The following is a 19945-nucleotide window of genomic DNA, read 5'->3' on the forward strand; positions in this document are numbered from 1 at the left end:
AGGGCATCTCAGGATCCGCACTCCAGTGGTTTGAGTCTTACCTATCAGACCTTGGAGTTATGATTGATGATCAGCTAACTTTCTCAGACCACATTGCTAAAACTGTCCGATCCTGCAGATTTCCTTTATTCAACATCAAGAAGATCAGGCCGTTTATTTTGGAACATGCTGCACAACTCCTTGTTCAAGCTCTTGTTCTGTCCAGGCTGGACTATTGCAATGCTCTCTTGGCAGGTCTTCCAGCCAATTCTATCAAACCTTAATTAATTAATTTTACATTTTATAATTTAATTGTTATTTTGCAAACTGTAAACAGGCCTTTACATGTGCCTTATTGAGTAAGGGAACCGGCTATTTTCACCAAGCTTCTTACTGATGGTCTTGTAGCCCATTCAAGCCTTGTGCAGATCTACAATCTTGTCTCTGACATCCTTTGACAGCTCTTTGGTCTTGCCCATGGTGGTGGGAGAGGTTGGAATGGTAGATACAGATTGTGTGGACAGGTGTCTTATACAACTAATGAGCTGACAAGGAGTAACTTCTTAAAGCGACAGGACTAATCTGTGTTCCACATGGGCACATAACCAATATGTGGGAGCCAGCATTCTTGCTGGTTGGTAGGGGATCAAATGCTTATTTCACTCACTGAAATGCAAAATCAATTTCTAACCTTTCTATAATATGTTTTTCTGGATTTTTTGGTTGATATTCTGTGTCTTTCTGTTCAAATATACCTACCATAAAAAGTACAGACCCTTCATTACTTAGTAAGTGGGCAAACTTACAAAATCAGTAGGGGATCAAATAAATATTTTCAATCTGAGCAATTGGATTTGAGAAAAGTTTATTTGGGTAATAGTGCCAGTAGGCTAATGTCCAGAAATAACATCAGGCTGGATTTGATTTCAAATTAAAGTGATCTGGAATGCTTTTTTGGCAAAAAATTTCCAACAAATTATTGTATTCTGGACTGTCAGCTAATATGCTATACAGATGTGCTATATTATACTAAAGGGAACTGTGGGCACTCAGTAGATGCTAAGGTTGTCCCAGTGTGTCGCCTACAGCAGACTAGCGTCAGTTAGATGCCCTCATTATTATTTATGCCACTCAATGCGAGAATCTCCCAAAGGGGGTCAGTCAAAAAGACTGGAAGAAAATCTAGAGTATGTGTACATAAAGTTTGTGCGCTCTCAGTGAACACAGATCAGCACAGGTCTCTAATTCTAGTGATAGACTGTACTTCCTCACAGGAGCTATACAGAATACACATCTAGAATCTTTAGATTTTTATATAATTCAATATTTTTGAAATAAAATTGTTAAATATATATTTCATATTTACAAACGTTTAATAATTTGTTAATATAAAATGTATTTTTAACATTTGAAATAGTGTTGTTATTGTTAACTAAATCTGCAAAGTTGCAAAGACTAAAGTCTCAAAACCAAAGAGATATTCTTTATCAAAGTTAAGAGTCGGCCCCCTAAAACAGCTCGTTCTAACACACCCCACATCTCTATGTCACTATGTGGAAATATTTGTGTAATGCCACCCAAATGTTCGAGCAAAGAAAGAAGTGGTGGATTTTAGTAACAGCAGTTAGTGTTGAAGCAGTCATGACAGGGAGATGCTGTGTGTATCTAGGTGAAATCAAAAGCACTTTATTTGGCCTTCAGAAAGTAGATGCATTTAGGAATTTTTAAGATTACTTACAACAGAACAGCAATGCATTTTATGGACGACCGTTTCGTGAACGTAGGAGAGGAGGTCATTCTGACAATCTGGCGCTTCTGAATTAGCTACTGTAAGTATGTTTTGTTTTCAGTTTAAGTATTTGCTATTGAATAGTCCAATGCAGAGTTTTGCGCGTCACGGGTGTGTGTGTGTATGAGAAAGACAGAGAGAGAGAGAGAGAGAGAGAGAGAGAGAGAGAGAGAGAGACAGGGTCACACAGTGGAGTCAGCTGTCTTAACCGTCCGTGGTTTGTACTGCAAACACATATGAGCTTCATCGCTGTGTCTGTCACGCCACTCTGTTCCCCTTTCAGGATTGAACTGATGGTAAAACTAAGGACATTATTAAATGTCTTTACATTTATTTTGAAAGATGAAGCTCAAGTTATTTAAAGGGGTGTTACATTTCCGACGAGTGATTGCGGTGTTCGGATAATCACAATGCACTGGGTCAGCTGGCCAATCAGAGCAGACTGCGCTTGTCGGAAGAAGGGACTTTGTAGAAAATGACGCATTTGAGAGAGGAGAGGCATAGAGGACCTACAATAATGTACAGTATTTGAAAAATAATGTGTTTTTTAACATGATATAAAACGAGTTGAAGATGGAGTACTAAAATAACTCATACTAAAATAAAAACAATTGAAAACTAAATAGAAATATATAAAAATAAAAATAAATGATTAAAGTGAAATACAACATTTTAATAAAAACAAAAAAAAAGTAAAAATAAGACTGAAATGTTACGCCGCTTACCAGGTTGGGTTGTGTACTGTTCTGAAACAATGTTGTAAATAAAACTTGACCACTGATTTCTAGTTGTGTCCTCTTTTGGAAGGCCAAACAAAGTAGTAGTTTCGCTTTGACAATAGCCTCTTTCACACAGTAATACCAGTAAATTTCTGTAAAATTACCGGAACGACTTTACAGGTAAACGACATTCCGTATTTTTTACGCAAAAGCACCATTCACACATCCATTCCAAATTACCGGTAAATTCTGTGACGTTATTAATCTCTAAACAGCTGCGCTTGTATTTTTAAACATGGAGGGTAATACGTGTTCAGTATTTCTGTTGATGGTTTCATTTTTTGTTTCAAAATGTATTATTCATGTAACTGCATTTGTTACAGAGACATCGTAATAGACGACTGGTTTGAATAATTATACTCACCATTAATAAAACACCCGATGCTGTCGGGAACTGACCAATTTAGTGAAAATCGGCTTGAAAGGATTGATAGCACAATGAAGTTGCGATTGTAAGTTGCAGTCTGTAAGACGCACTTTGCAGAAAAGGTGCGTTCACAAATGTAGCCTGCTGATCCAAATTCATATCAAATAGTCAGCGCAGATAAACAGTTCTGCGTTCAAATTGAGTTCAAAAGATGTCCCAAAGCACCGGAAAAATTACCATGAATGTGACAGAGGGAAATAGTAAAAATATATTTGAATTATTTTTTACTAATAATTATTTTAATAGACTAGAGTTTTCTGAGTCCGTGTCCCAAGGATGAAGTTGCCTGACTCGCCATCTCCTCATTAGATGCGCCTCCTAAACGGATTATGATTGTATTGAGATTTTTGTTTGTTTTTATTATTTCGTTAAGTAGTAATTAAAAGCTTTCTATAGATATATTTATCATGTCTGTGAGGCATGTATTCGCTGAGTTTCGGTTTATTTTTGTAAGCTCTCCTGTTCAAGACGAGACGGCAGAAAGCATGTTTGTTTTCTTTATTTTATATTTATTTATTTTATATTTCTTTATGTTATATCATGATCGCGCTGGCACCTATGTCCCAAAAAAGTGTGCTTTATATTGCATTCTCTGCACAAAATATTCATATAACGCACATGTATCTGGGTTTAATGTTAAAACATTGTTATGCTTAAACTGATTTATATCTTTAGACAATTTGTGATGATTTGAGAAGGCTAAACTGATTAAACATAGGCTATGTAAATGCTCTCTCTGTGCTGGCCGCTCTAAAAACAAAACTTATATGCCTGTTTAACGATCAAAAACTGCTCCAAACATACAAAACTGAACTATTTTAATAGCTGAAACAGTAGTATAAGCTGTTTTGGGAGAATTGGAAAAAAAAGACGGGCTGAACATCCTCAAGTGAGTTGCGGGGCAAACCGAAAGTTGATGCCGAATGTCCAGCACTCTTCTTCACTGCTCCGACTTCTCGTTTGTACTCTATCTGTTTTTCCCTATGTAAAAACTAAAATTAAAATTAAGTTGTAAAATTACAGCTTTTTTCAATCGCTTAACCATACTTCAGATACTTTTTCTAAACTCTTAACACAGACTCACACCTACAAAACACAATTGTCCAAATGGATAATTTTCTTCTCAAAAACACATTTTGTTAAATATATACTAAATCTTCATTTCAAAATAGAACACATCTTTCTCTGCACACACCAACTTTACCAAAACACTGGAAATCTGACTCAAAATTAAATTATTCTGTCAAAGAATAACACTTGTTTTCACCTCACAAGATAGATGCAGTCAATCAAAGTACACCAGGTTTCAAAATACTGGCTATTGTTGACATTACAAAAACTGCATAGACTTTTTGTCAAGGTTGGTAAACCATGATCTCGGGTTGTTTACACTTTGTGGTGAATTCTGTGTGTTCTGCGTTTGCACTGATTAGTTGTGGGCGTCTCCGTTACAGTTTTTCTCAATTGCTTTGGCTCAGTTCTCAAATGATTTTTTTATTTCCCAAAACATTAAGTTCAGATCTCTGAACAATTCGCTTCTTTTTCACATCAGATTGGAATTTCTTATTGATTTGAGCAAATTGCAAATGCTTTGGCACATGTGTGCAAAGAGTACATACAACTGTAATCAGTTTGGACAACAAATAATTGCATATGGCTTGTTGATCAAAACTGATGACTCGATTCTCACTTACACTGTCAAACACTTCAGAACTTCTCAGACATTTTTTTATTGTGTAAGCCATCACATTCAAAACGATCTATTCAATTATCATAATTAGTATACATGAATGTATATTCTAAAATATATCTGACATTGACATTATTTGTAATGTCTGCTAATTGGCACATGACCTCTAATTGCATTCGCAATCTAATTGCAAATTACCTCTATGAATCAACCATTTAACCATTTACGTAACCAATCAACTTTGGGAGTATATATATATATATATATATATATATATATATATGTGTGTGTGTGTGTGTGTGTGTGTGTGTGTGTGTGTGTAGATTGCCCACAGCACAATCACTGCTGTAGAAGTTTTTGAGAATGGAGGACGTTCACAACCCTGAACTGCGGCAACATGCTCGTGGAAGAGCAATTGGAAGGCGTGTAAGAATACGCGGTGGTGGTAGAGGAAGAAATAATGGAGGAAGAGGTGGAAATAGAAGAGTCAGAGTTTTTTTTCTTCCCATGAATGTTATTTGTTGTTTGTGTACACAAATATGAAATGTAAAGTGAAATCTTGTTACTCTTGTCAGTTACTTTCCATGTACAGTAAATACACTTGTACACTTCTCATGAATCTTCAGTTGAAAAGCTTATACTGTATAGACAGAGGACAACACAAGAGTTACACATTCTGACAATTGACTTATTTTCATCTTTGTGCCCATATTTATTTTTCCTTCTCTATATCACATTGACATTGTAAAGTTTTTTTTTTTTTTTTGGTCAGACCACTAGTAAAAGTGTAACTGGGAATTCTATCCAGTCTATTTCAGTCAATACCCCACATACAGTAATGTGTAAATGTGTACTTTTGAAATGATTATATGGCATGCATAAGCATATGGCATACTGTTCAATACAGTAACTGTCATCCAAAATTTTGCCATAGTTTACATCAGAACATTCCTCCAGAATAAACTGTTATATTGACAACATGACTAAACAATTTAATCCATAAACTATGACACAAGGACTTGTCATTCTGATGGCACTGACATGTTCATTGACACAGATATTTATTTTTGAGAGATGAACTAAGGATTTTGAGTAAGAGATTGGCTTTTGCAGGTTATCCATGGTGTTTTGCTATTTGTACGAGTTGTTTTGAGAAATGCACTTACTGTTTTGCAAATTGTGAGTTTGATTCGAGAAATGTACCAAAGCGACTGAGAAAAACTGTAATTGTATCAGCAACAGCTGCCACTCATTACTCATCTCCTATATATATGGCTTGTCTCACGTCTTGTGTTTGTGAGATCGTTGTTTCATGTCGTTGTGTTACCCCCGTCTGGTTAAAGTGTTAGTTTGCGTTTGGATGTCTGTGTTTTTTCCTAGAACCTCATCCACTCTCCGCACGATCACTCAGCCACGGACACTTACCTTCGGCTCTATTCCCCGCAGTTCCTGTGCCACTCTCTCCTGCTGCCTCACGCCACCAAGACCCGGACTTCCCACCTACACTCCACCTCAGGCCGGATTTCTCACCAACCACCGTCTCCCTGGAGTGTTATCGTCCCATCGTCTTTGTGTATCATTGTTCTACTTGTCTTCATTTCATTAAATCCTGTTTACTCGCATTTGTTTCCGGACTGTCTTTCACCAGCCGTCACAGAACGATCTCACCCAACATGGAAGCAGCGAGCACCAACACCCTCACCGATTTCATGCACCATAGCGTCAAGAGAATGGATCAGCAGCAGGAGAGCATCTCGAACACCGGACGCGCTGTCCAAGCGCTGGTGGCACAGGTGTCCGAGCTCACCCAGCAGATCCATCAGCTCACGTCTCCCACTGCGCCCATCGCCCCGCCTGCGCCGACCGTTCCCCCGGGGATTCCCCAGGACCACTTCCGGCCTGAGCCGCGACTTCCGGCACCGGAGAATTACGCTGGTGAGCCAACTTATTGCAGAACATTTCTTAACAAGTGCTCTATGCATTTTGCTCTGCAGCCCCGCACTTTCGCCTCAGAAGAATCCAAGGTAGCGTTCACGCTCACACTATTATCAGGCAAGGCTGCCTTATGGGGAACGGCGGTGTGGGAGAATCAACATCCGTGCTGTGCCTCGTTCCACCTCCTATCTGAAGAGATGAAGAGAGTTTTCGACCGGGCCGCGACCGGCAGGGAGGCCGCCCATCGCCTCTCGGAACTCCAACAAGGACACTCATCTGTCACTGAATACTCCATCGAGTTCCGGACCCTGGCGGCCGCGTGCCAGTGGAACGAGGCGGCGCAGTGGGATAGATTCCTGCATGGGTTATCCGACCGTGTTCAGCAGGAGATCTACCTCCTCGAGCTGCCTCCTACCCTCAACGAACTCATTGACCTGGCGTTGCGGGTGGAGGCCAGGTTTAATCGCCTGGGCCATCAACACAGTCCCTCCAGACAACCCTTCTCTTCCGGTAGGGGGCGCTTGAGTCGAGAGAACACGGTCGGTTCAGTCGACGATCACGAGCCCATGCAGGTGGGTCGAGCTCGGCTATCCCGGAGGGAGAGGGAACGGCGGAGGTCCCAAGGACTATGCTTGTACTGTGGAGGCGCTAATCATAACAACTACTCTTGCCCGGTAAAAGAGTCAGCCCGATAGTAAACCTGAGGCTACTATCGGGTGGGATCTCCGCCGAGAAGTCCTCACCCACATCCTCGACCCTACTTCCGGTGAAACTGCGGTGGAGGAATCAACATCATGAATGCCAAGCTCTTCTGGACTCTGGAGCCGAAGGTAATTTCATTGATTCTTCACTTGCACATCACCTGAACATTCCTGTCCTTCCTGTGTCTCTCCCCATCCATGTCACCGCACTCAACGGCCAGGAACTGCCTCCTGTCACCCATCATACTGAACCCATCACACTCATCACATCCGGCAATCATCAAGAAACTATATCCTTTTTTCTCATGGACTCCCCTGTTGCTCCCATTGTTTTAGGTCACCCCTGGTTGTCCAAACATAATCCACGAGTGGAATGGGGTTCGAACACTATCACATTGTGGAGTGAAAGTTGTCATGAGTCTTGTTTGGTTTCTGCCTGTCCTGTTGTTCCTGTGTCTGTCTTTCAGAAGGAGATCATGGCGTTGCCAAACGTGCCCGTAGAGTATCTGGACCTGAAGGAAGTGTTCAGTAAGTCCCGGGCTGCTTCTCTTCCTCCGCATCGTCCCTACGACTGTGCCATAGACTTAGTGTCAGGTAAATCTCCGCCTAAAGGCAAGTTATACTCTCTTTCTATTCCTGAGAGGGAGGCCATGGAGAAATACATTTCTGATTCCCTAGACTCTGGATTCATCCGTCCTTCCTCATCTCCAGCGGGGGCGGGGTTCTTTTTTGTGGGTAAGAAGGATGGTTCTCTGCGACCTTGTATTGATTACCGGGAGCTGAACAACATTACTATTAAGAATACTTATCCATTACCACTCATGTCTTCAGCTTTCGAGAGGTTGCAGGGAGCATCGGTATTCACAAAATTGGATTTACGTAACGCTTATCATTTGGTCCGCATCAGGAAGGGGGATGAATGGAAAACTGCCTTTAATACCCCTAGAGGGCATTTTGAATATTTGGTTATGCCGTTCGGGCTTTCCAACTCGCCCGGGGTTTTCCAAGCACTCGTAAATGACGTGTTGAGAGATATGGTAGATCAGTTTATATATGTTTACCTGGATGACATACTGATTTTTTCTTCATCTCTCCAGGAACATGTCCAACATGTCAGACGAGTGCTCCAGAGGTTACTAGAGAATGGGCTTTTTGTCAAGGCGGAGAAGTGCGTATTCCATGCACAGTCGGTCCCCTTCCTAGGGTTTATCGTGTCGTCTGAGGGAATACGAATGGACCCTGACAAGGTAAAGGCTGTGATAGATTGGCCATCTCCAGATTCCCGTAAGGCCCTACAGCGGTTTCTGGGGTTCGCCAATTTCTATCGGCGTTTTATTCGTAATTACAGCCAACTAGCCTCACCTCTGACAGCCTTGACTTCCCCCAGTACTCCGTTCAGGTGGTCTGACGCAGCTGAAACTGCGTTTTCCAACCTAAAGAGCCGCTTTGTTTCGGCTCCCATCCTTGTCGCCCCTGATCCCACACGGCAGTTCGTGGTGGAGGTCGACGCATCAGAGGTGGGGGTAGGAGCAGTGTTGTCCCAACGTGCTGCTTCAGACGATAAGGTCCACCCTTGCGCGTTTTTCTCTCATCGATTATCTCCTGCCGAACGTAATTATGACATTGGCAATAGAGAGTTGTTGGCGGTCAAATTAGCGTTGGAGGAGTGGCGCCACTGGTTAGAGGGTTCAGGGGTTCCCTTTATTGTTTGGACCGATCATAAGAATTTAGAATACATTAGAACTGCTAAAAGACTCAATTCCAGGCAGGCTCGGTGGGCACTTTTTTTCGGTCGTTTTGATTTTACCCTATCGTACCGCCCGGGTTCCAAGAATGTTAAACCCGATTCTTTGTCACGTCTTTTTGATCCCTCCGCCCGTCCCGTTACTCCTGAGTGTATTTTGCCTGAGAGATTAGTTGTCTCAGCACTCGTATGGGAGGTCGAGTCGAAGGTCAAGACGGCCTTAGAAGGGGTAACGCCTCCGTCCGGTTGCCCACCGAACCGCTTATTTGTGCCGGAGGAGTTAAGGTCCGAAGTTGTCCGGTGGGGTCATTGTTCCAACATGGCTTGTCATCCAGGGATAAGTAGAACTAATGGGTTGGTTAGACAACGATTCTGGTGGCCACGTATGGCTCGCGACGTCCGCGATTTTGTTTTGGCTTGCTCAGTGTGTGCCAGTGGTAAGTCATCTAACCGACCTCCTGATGGGCTCCTTCAACCGCTGTCTGTCCCTTCGAGACCCTGGTCACATATCGCTCTAGATTTTGTTACCGCCCTCCCGCCCTCTAATGGCATGACAGTCGTTTTGACTGTAGTGGACCGGTTCTCGAAGGCGGCACATTTCATTCCCTTGCCCAAATTACCTACAGCCAAGGAGACAGCGGTTACTGTGTTAGATCACGTCTTTCGGCTTCATGGCCTCCTGGTAGACGTGGTCTCAGACAGGGGATCCCAGTTTATATCCAAATTTTGGAGAGAATTTTGCAAGTTATTAGGAGCGTCAGTTAGCTTGTCGTCGGGTTATCATCCCCAAAGCAACGGACAGTCTGAGCGAGCCAACCAAGATTTAGAGAGGACGTTGAGATGTTTGGTCTCCAAGAATCCTTCTTCCTGGAGTCAACAACTCTCTATGGTGGAGTACGCCCACAATTCGTTGCCAGTGTCTGCTACGGGCCTCTCTCCGTTCCAGTGTAGTGTAGGGTACCAGCCACCAGCATTTCCCAGTCTGGAATCTGAAGTCACGGTCCCCTCCGCTCACGCGTTTGTCCAGAGGTGCCACCGCACCTGGACCAGAGCCCGTGAGACTCTGCTCCGGGTGAGGGAGCGCACTAAGGCCAAGGCCGATCGCCACCGGTCAAAGCCTCCCGTCTACGTCGTGGGTCAAAAGGTGTGGCTTTCTACCAGTAACATTCCATTGCGATCCGTTTCTAACAAATTAGCTCCCAAATTTATCGGCCCGTTCACTATCACCAAGATCATTAGTCCGGTGACAGTCCGCCTCAAACTACCTCCTGCGTACAAGAGGATACACCCCGCCTTTCATGTGTCCAAAATTAAACCCGTGTTTTATGCACGTATTAATCCGCCTACTCCGGTTCCCCCGCCGCCGCGTCTCGTAGAAGGGGAACCAGCATATTCGGTTAATCGTATTCTGGACTCGAGACGGAGGGGACGAGGATTCCAGTATCTGGTGGACTGGGAAGGTTACGGTCCGGAGGAGAGGAGTTGGGTACCTGCTAGGGACATATTGGATCACTCCCTTATTGATGAATTCAATCAGCAGGTAGGCCCTTCTGGGAACTCCAGGAGGAGTTCTTAGAGGGGGGGGTACTGTCACGGTTGGTAAACCATGATCTCGGGTTGTTTACACTTTGTGGTGAATTCTGTGTGTTCTGCGTTTGCACTGATTAGTTGTGGGCGTCTCCGTTAATTGTATCAGCAACAGCTGCCACTCATTACTCATCTCCTATATATATGGCTTGTCTCACGTCTTGTGTTTGTGAGATCGTTGTTTCATGTCGTTGTGTTACCCCCGTCTGGTTAAAGTGTTAGTTTGCGTTTGGATGTCTGTGTTTTTTCCTAGAACCTCATCCACTCTCCGCACGATCACTCAGCCACGGACACTTACCTTCGGCTCTATTCCCCGCAGTTCCTGTGCCACTCTCTCCTGCTGCCTCACGCCACCAAGACCCGGACTTCCCACCTACACTCCACCTCAGGCCGGATTTCTCACCAACCACCGTCTCCCTGGAGTGTTATCGTCCCATCGTCTTTGTGTATCATTGTTCTACTTGTCTTCATTTCATTAAATCCTGTTTACTCGCATTTGTTTCCGGACTGTCTTTCACCAGCCGTCACACTTTTATGTTTCAGTTTTACAGGTATTTGCATGCAAAACATGCAATTCACTGTTTTACACAAAATTTCTTGGTTAGAACTGTATGTCCAAATGTACAGTAATGTTCACATTCAAAAGCATTACAGTAAAAAGCAATTTTTTCCTTTACTGTTTACTGCAGGAGGTACAGTAGAAACATAGTATGATAGAACAGAACAGGTTCGACAGTATTGCTTACAGTGAACAAAATATCAATGAGAGCATTCTGAACAAAAAACAACAACAGCAAAAAGCCCAGATAAAAAAAGTTTGGGGGGGGGGGGGTTAAAATAAAAACAATCTCTCACTGCATCTCTCACTGCTCCTGCTCCTCTCACTGCTCCTGCTCCTCTCACTGCCCCTGCTCCTCTCACTGCTCCTGCTCCTCTCACTGCTCCTCTCACTGCTCCTCTCACTGCTCCTCTCACTGCTCCTGCTCCTCTCACTGCATCTCTCACTGCATCTCTCACTGCTCCTGCTCCTCTCACTGCTCCTGCTCCTCTCACTGCTCCTCTCACTGCATCTCTCACTGCTCCTCTCACTGCTCCTGCTCCTCTCACTGCTCCTCTCACTGCTCCTGCTCCTCTCACTGCATCTCTCACTGCTCCTGCTCCTCTCACTGCTCCTGCTCCTCTCACTGCTCCTCTCACTGCTCCTCTCACTGCTCCTCTCACTGCTCCTCTCACTGCTCCTGCTCCTCTCACTGCTCCTGCTCCTCTCACTGCTCCTGATCCTCTCACTGCTCCTCTCACTGCATCTCTCACTGCTCCTCTCACTGCTCCTGCTCCTCTCACTGCTCCTCTCACTGCTCCTGCTCCTCTCACTGCATCTCTCACTGCTCCTGCTCCTCTCACTGCTCCTGCTCCTCTCACTGCTCCTCTCACTGCTCCTCTCACTGCTCCTGCTCCTCTCACTGCTCCTCTCACTGCTCCTGCTCCTCTCACTGCTCCTGATCCTCTCACTGCTCCTGCTCCTCTCACTGCCCCTGCTGCTCTCACTGCTCCTCTCACTGCTCCTGCTCCTCTCACTGCTCCTGATCCTCTCACTGCTCCTGATCCTCTCACTGCTCCTCTCACTGCTCCTCTCACTGCTCCTGCTCCTCTCACTGCTCCTGCTCCTCTCACTGCTCCTCTCACTGCCCCTGCTCCTCTCACTGCTCCTCTCACTGCTCCTGCTCCTCTCACTGCTCCTGATCCTCTCACTGCTCCTCTCACTGCCCCTGCTCCTCTCACTGCTCCTGCTCCTCTCACTGCCTCTCACTGCCCCTGCTCCTCTCACTGCTCCTGCTTCTCTCACTGCTCCTCTCACTGCCCCTGCTCCTTTCACTGCATCTCTCACTGCTCCTGCTCCCCTCACTGCATCTCTCACTGCTCCTGAACCTCTCACTGCATCTCTCACTGCTCCTGCATCTCTCACTGCATCTCCACTGCTCCTGCTCCCCTCACTGCATCTCTCACTGCTCCTGCTCTCCTCACTGCATCTCTCACTGCTCCTGCATCTCTCACTGCATCTCTCACTGCTCCTACTCCCCTCACTGCATCTCTCACTGCTCCTGCTCTCCTCACTGCATCTCTCACCGCTCCTGCTCCTCTTACTGGGCCCCTTGCTCTTACTCTTCCTCGTCCATACATTACAGTGTTTGTCTTTTTCTGTTTCTGTTTCCAAAAACATAACTCTTCAAAGTCCTCCTTTTATTGTATAAGTGTCAATGTAATAGAAAAAAATAACCCCTGCCATTGAGTCTAAGCCAGATTGGAATCAGTTGTGGTTGGCCCAATTTACACAACATAAATCAGCTAAGATATATTGTTTTTGAACTGATATCATTGCAGAAGCAGAGGTTTTTATACTGTATCTAAGGTTTGGAACATTGTTTTTGCTATTGTGGGATGTTGTGTGTTAACATTTGTAAATACTACAAAAACTATCCATAATTTTGTTGGGAGGTATAGCTTGTCTGTTCAGAAAATGTAAGCATTGTGGAAATGTGTTCAATGACTCCATATTGTGTGAAAACGACATGAAATGTATGAATGGTATGGCCACAATAGATAGATGCTGCGCTAATTGTGTTTAGAGTTTTGAAAATGTGACAACTGCTTGGACAATTGCTTGTTAGCGACTGAAAAAAACTGTAAGTTGTAAAACCTAAAGTTATTATTTTTTATTATTATTATTATTGTGTTCGGCACTGTGGGCAGCATGTGATTTCATGACGTGCCGCGGGTGGAGATCTACTGGTTTAGAACTACAGGATTTGTGGAGTAGCAGGACCCCCAAATAGACTGACAAAAGTCATAATAGGAACAAGAAATACTTCCACTACTACTTCGTTTGTGATGGTCATTTATTTTTTAGATATTAAGACGCAATGTTTTCAGTTTATTGATGACCTGACTTTGTCCTGTGAATGCATTGCTCTCGGAGACAGTTAACAGTTATTTTATCACTGCATCACTAACAGTTTCTCTCAGATGACGACAAATTTCTTCATCCGACCGGATAATGAGAAGTGCCTTAATTTCACTGTCGCTTCAGTTGGATGACATTTATTTTATTTTATTAAAGGGGGGGTGAAATGCTTGTTTTCACTCAATATCCTGTTAATCTTGAGTACCTATAGAGTAGTACTGCATCCTTCATAACTCCAAAAAGTCTTTATTTTTATAATATTTATAAGAGAAAGATAGTCTGTACCGATTTTTCCCGGAAAAATACGAGCGACTAGAGGCGTGACGTGTGGGCGGAGCTAAAGAATCATGAACGCCAGTGGGCTTTTGTGTTGAGAGCGCCTGGAAGCTGTGACACAGATCCAGAGGCTGAAATTTAACAAGAGCAGCATCAGCAAAGGCGTCTCTGTGTGGTATGTACTGAAACTGTATATATTTGCTTAGCGGTTTTGGAAAATGACTAAGTTCCACTTTATCTCGTCTTTTTTTTTAAGCTGTACATGTGGAAAGTGCAGTTTGATGACAACATCGCATGATGTTTACTTGATGTGCCTATGCACTGATAGCTAAGTTAACAACACAGAGATATTTGAAGCAGTTTTACTCACCGCATGCGGTTCCAACACACGATCGTGACCCTTTGTCGTTAGGACTGCATTATCCTTAAGAAATAAACGATGTGCAAATCCAGCGTCAAACTGGGCCTTGTTTGTAAAACAAGCATCTTCGAAATGCAGGGAACAAACAAAAACACTTGCACAACTTGATGCTCTGTAAAAATAAATTCCATCCACTGGTCCCTTAATGCTGTTTCTCTTTTTGGTAATCTGTGCAGGGTTGTCTTGCCCTGGCAACCAAAAACACACTTCTTTTGTGACTTTTCGCGACGCTCTCGCTCTGATCAGGGAATGCCTCTGCTCTCAGTGCTCTGCTATACGGGAGTGCGCGCTCTTCCGGCAGACGTGCCCTAGGACCCATATAAGGAAATTCCGCTCCATCTAACGTCACACAGAGCCATACTCGAAAAAAACTTTCCGAAACTTGTGACAAACCGGAAGAGGTTTTTTGGAACAAAAATACTCCTTCAAACCTACAACTTAATTTTTTCAACTTTGTCCATGTTTAGCATGGGAATCCAACTCTTTAACAGTGTAAAAAACTCATTATGCATGAAATAGCATTTCACCCCCCCCCCCCCCCTTTAAACTGTGCGTGAATGCGTCACATTGTTATGATTGGCCCGGAGTAGACGTCTTACGTTGCCGCGTTCTGAACTCTTAAGTGCTCATACCAGTAATTTTCCTTCTGCGTTCACACACAGCAGAATTCCGAATTTACTGGTAATGTTACAACGTCTAATACTGTTAAATTGCCAGAACGAATTTAACTGTATTTTTTAAAAGATCCTGTTCACACATGATCTCTTTATGGCAATTTACCAGTAATTTTCTGGGAAACTCTGTATGTGTGAAAGGGCTTAATGAAACACACTGTGTCTCCATGACATGGCAGCGGAGTCAATAATTCTACAGCGAGAATAAAAGTTACACTGTCTTTCTTTGCGTATACATTTAGACGGTGTTATGCAAATCTTCCCACACACTGGCGTAGACATGTAGGGGCATGTCTGAACGAGGCGTTTTAGGGGGGAGTAGCTGAGCATTCACTTTTATAAAGAATATCTCTTTGGGTTTGATACTTTAATCTTTGCGACTTTACGGGTTTTAATGGCTTTTAACACTCCACAGACAACAGAAAACATGAAACATATGTTCAACAAATTCTCACAAAAATACAACCACTGTCTATATTAATACAATAGTTTGTGATTACAGAAACCACAAAGAACAATCCTAGTTCCTATAACAGCACTTCTAAGCCTAATTAGATTTAGTTGATATTCACATTTTGGAATATCAGCAAAGTGCCGATTTTGCATGTTAATACATACTGATATTTATTACATGAAACATGGATGGCATTTTCTCAGAATATAGGGCCACAGGAACACTAGACCATTCTTCACACAAAGCTCATATGTCTTCAGAAAACCAAGTTCATATAGACTGGACATGGAGAACATGCTCCACACATATTTGTAAGAACATGACGGTTAGTAAATAATTAAATATTTTTTATATTTGTGCGAACTGGTCCTTTAAAGCACCTGAGCCACATAATGGTCTGAGGGCCTTCACTCATTTGATTTATGGTTTTCAAACTTGTCCTTCTAAGGTTCATTCCACCAATCATCAGCTCTGTCTTTTTCAGTGACACTGCCTGATTACACCAGAATGACCCTCAAAGTCAGGATCAATATAAACACAGCACACCCATAATGCACATTAATTCATCACTTGTTAGGCATATCAACCAATATGATCTAAGAAATGGAAGCCACTTCAAGGATCCTGACAAATGCAGCTTTCTCATAATAAAGAATTTGTGAACATGTATTCTAAGATGATTGGTGCTCTGCATTACCATTGACCTTGGACTGTTTGACACAAGCCACATGGTGGGACACTCACCCGTTGCTTATCTGGATCGACATATCTAATGCCAAAATAGTCTTTCTCCAGTAGGTTTAGATGGTGGCAAATGAGGTCGAACAAATACTGGCCTTTGGCATCCCTCTGAAAGACAAAGAGAATAACAAATGATCAATAGAGAGGATGCTTATTATTTGTTTTCAAATAAAAAGGTGGAAGAACGGACATCCAAATAAATCTAAAATGTAGTGAATGGAGGAAAGCAGGTGATTTTAATTACTATTACTCTGTAAAATCCAAAAATAATGCAGAGAGATTTGCAATTTCCATTTCTCTTCCATGACCTTTTGTACTCATATCATACAGAATTTGTTTCAATAATTCCAGAGACTGTAGGTCTGAATTTCTTTTATGCCAGGTAACAAACAGACGTAAGTGTTTATTAGTGTACAAATGTCTCCAATAAAAACCACAACAAAGAGACTGATTTTATTACAGTGATGTGTAGCATGTTTTACTCCACAACTGCAACATCTAACTGATTCAATATTTTAAAGCAGAGCAAAACTATAAACATTTCTATTCATTATAGAAATGTTCATGAATTTTTAGACATTTCACTCATTTCGTAGACTTTTCCAAGCCTGGAAATCACACATGACAGAAACCCTTAGAATCTGTCATTATTTCTATAATTATTTTTTACTCTTAATAGGTCATTCGCAACAGGACACAAATTCTACAAGGTTTTCATAGTCCCGCTGTATTAGTATAGGCTGCAGTCTAAACTATATCCATGTACCAGTTCAACTCTTCATACAGAAAAAATGAGCTGGGAGAAAGAAATAAGATTCCATAAATCTGAAGTCACTTTTTCTGTCTCAGCCCACCTCTAATATCACACTTATTTGAATTTGGAATCCATTTGCACTGAAACAAACAATATCACAGCTTTATGCTGTAACAGTATTATGATTATTATTTTTTTTTTCTGGAATTGTATGTGATCAAAGTTTGAATTGCAAACCGAGACAATTCACCCTCAGTATAGCATTTTTCAGGCATCAGTGATTTATTCTGGATTAAGATTAATTTAAAAACTTGGTAAACCATATGCACCCTAGACAACAAATTCTGTTACACTGAGCTTGGGACAATATGCTTACAGTAAGTGTACAGTCAAAGGTATTACAGCTGATCAATGAGAATCATGGGAATGAAACTCTACTTTGCAATTGATAGAGCTTAGTCAGGGTAGCGCCATTTTTACTTTCTGACAGGAATTAAAACAAAGCTGTGAGGCATTGAAGTACAGTGTACTCAATGGATTATTCAGATGACAGAACATCTTTCCCAAAGACACAAACTCCATAAAGCAGTTTTGAAAATTGTGAGCTATTAAAATTACATGACTCAAGACCTTACACAGTGCAGGCCACTCTAAAGATTGTAAATTTCTCCCTCACAGCCTCGTTTTCATCAGCATAGAATTCAATATGGCGTCTAACCTGGTCTACAGAAAGAACAGAGGTGAATGGTCTTTGTGCAGTTTCTCCAGCAAACAGGATGTGTGTTGTACCTCTCAATCACAAAACCTCTGGTAAACCTTTAATGATGCTCGCATGATAAGGTTAGCCAGCAGACAAGCAACACATTCAGTCAAATTGAGTCTTTCAGAGCCTCGTGTGGAGTATGAAAAAGGAAAAAAATACAAAGGTCAAACACAAAATACAGCGCATTCATCAGCGCAAACAGCTTTGAAAACCATTTCTTATTCATAAATGCTGTTATAGAGGAGCAGTTTCTGACATAATAAAGCATCTGAACTTACTAATGTTGTTTCTGTGTAGCTCAAGGAAAAAAAGCAAGGGGAATTGCAGTAGAGACTCACAGTAGTTTGTTTACTCTTGGAAATAATTTCTAGTGTTGTAACAGAGTCGTCCATTAACACTTAAAGGGATAGTTCACCCAAAAATGTAAATGTTATGTTCCTCTTCAGGAACTCGAGCTGCGTCGAAAACGCTATGGGGAACGCGCTTAGCGTGAGCGACTTTGAATATCATGTGTAATCTGTCTCTGCGTGTATTACATCATTTTCAGTTTTGATGTGAATCTTACCAAACCAGACCATGTTTACTTGTCTGATTGGTTAGCTGCATTTAATTCTGAGAAATTTAAATTCAGTATTTATCTGACTATGAGAAGTTAGATATGAATTGTATCACAAGCCAGTCCGTGTTTACTTGTCTGCTTGCTTGGCTCTGGCTATGAGAAGTCAGATATATCACTTTCGATATGAATTGTATCACAAGCCAGACCGTGTTTACTCGTTTGAATGCATCAAATTGAGGAATATAATTACATTTATCTCACTTTGAGAAGTTATATACTGTATACTGGAGGGGCTGCTGGGCGGGAGCAGCCCTCTCAGTGTACTGACTCCTCGTACGGGGAGGTGCAGAACCCCGGGGGGACCGGAGACTGAAGCAATGCTCTGGGCCAGGGTTTCCCAGTCTAAGCCGGATCTGAGGTCTGTACTTCAGGCTAAGAGGTTCTCGGTTAAGAAGTCCTAACACGTGTTGGTCACGACTGCAGAGGGCGGCCCTTACACAATGCCTGTCTCTCCTCTCCAGAGAGACAAAGAAGGCCAGTCACTCACTGTCAAACAGTTTCAGAGACTGCAGGGTCTGATGGCAGCTGTGTCCAACGTAATACCTTTTGGCCCTACAGTGGGGGCTCAAGACCAAATGATTTTCCCTGAGGGGGAACCCACTTCGAAACAAGGTCACACGGCGATGCCTTCGTGCCTTAGACATGTGGAAGAGACCTTGGTTCTTGAATCAGGGCCCGGTGCTGGGAGCTCTTTGTCGCCGTGTATGCTAGCGACAGACATGTCCCTCACCGGCAGTGGTGCGGTCATGAGTGGCCACTCTGCCCACGGTCTGTGGAGCGGTCGCCATCTGACATGGCATATCAGAGAAGCTAGCCTCCCAGACCTGAGAGGTCATCATGTGTTGGTGCGCACCGACAACACATCGGTGGTCTCTTATATCAAACACCAGGGAGGTCTGCGTTCGTGCCCCTCATACAAGCTGGCACACCAGATCCTTCTGTGGTCCCAGGATAAGGTCCTGGGAGGTTGAATATTGGAGCAGACATACTGTCGAGACAGGAGCCGAGGCCCTGGGAATGGAGGCTTCACCCTGATTTGGTGTAGCAGATATGGAGAGTTTTTGGACCTGTTTGTGACTCAAGAGACATCGCAATGTCCCCTCTGGTTCTCTCTAGTTCATCCAGCTCCTCTCGGCCTGGATGCTATGGGTCATCTGGTCTTCCCCCGCTGTTGGGAGCCAAGGCTCACTCCATACGGGGTATGCAGGGGGAACAAAACTCCACATGTGCAGAGTGCTCAAAGGTCCCTGCTGTTCCTATAAACACAACGCTGGTTTAATTCTATTAACTCTACACACGTGATACATCCTAGGCTTTCACCAATAATCTCAAGATGTACACAGATATGCCTGTTACTCCAGACGCTTCTGTTCTCTCGTCCTAAGCTGTGCTCTTCGGATACACACTAGTCAGGGATTTGGTAGTCTGGCAGCGTAGGCACCTGTTCCCCATAGCGTTTTCGATGCAGCTCGAGTTTCTGAAGAGGAACGTCTCTAGGTTAACCATGCATGTGTTTTTATAGCTTTTATCGCTTACGTCACCCCGCCCATGATATCACGCTCTTCCATTAGACAGATTACACACGATAATCAGAGTCACTCACGCTAAGCGCGTTCCCCCATAGCGTTATTCGATGCAGCGTCTGGTTCCCTC

The 19945-nt window shown here is 43.1% G+C and overlaps 1 protein-coding gene across 2 annotated transcripts in view; it reads right to left on the reverse strand.

The window, feature by feature from the left end:
- Nucleotides 1–19945, reverse strand: part of LOC113061631 (FERM domain-containing protein 5-like) — a 124809-nt gene that overhangs the window by 28586 nt on the left and 76278 nt on the right. The window contains exon 2 of one of the 2 annotated variants that reach the window (XM_026230921.1): nucleotides 16160–16264. In XM_026230921.1, the coding sequence (XP_026086706.1) occupies nucleotides 16160–16264 (105 nt within the window). Of the gene's footprint in view, nucleotides 1–16159; nucleotides 16265–19945 lie in introns of those variants that run through there. The other variant, XM_026230922.1, reaches the window with a different exon arrangement.

Source organism: Carassius auratus, chromosome 43 (assembly GCF_003368295.1).
Source record: "Carassius auratus strain Wakin chromosome 43, ASM336829v1, whole genome shotgun sequence".
Lineage (NCBI taxonomy): Eukaryota > Metazoa > Chordata > Actinopteri > Cypriniformes > Cyprinidae > Carassius > Carassius auratus.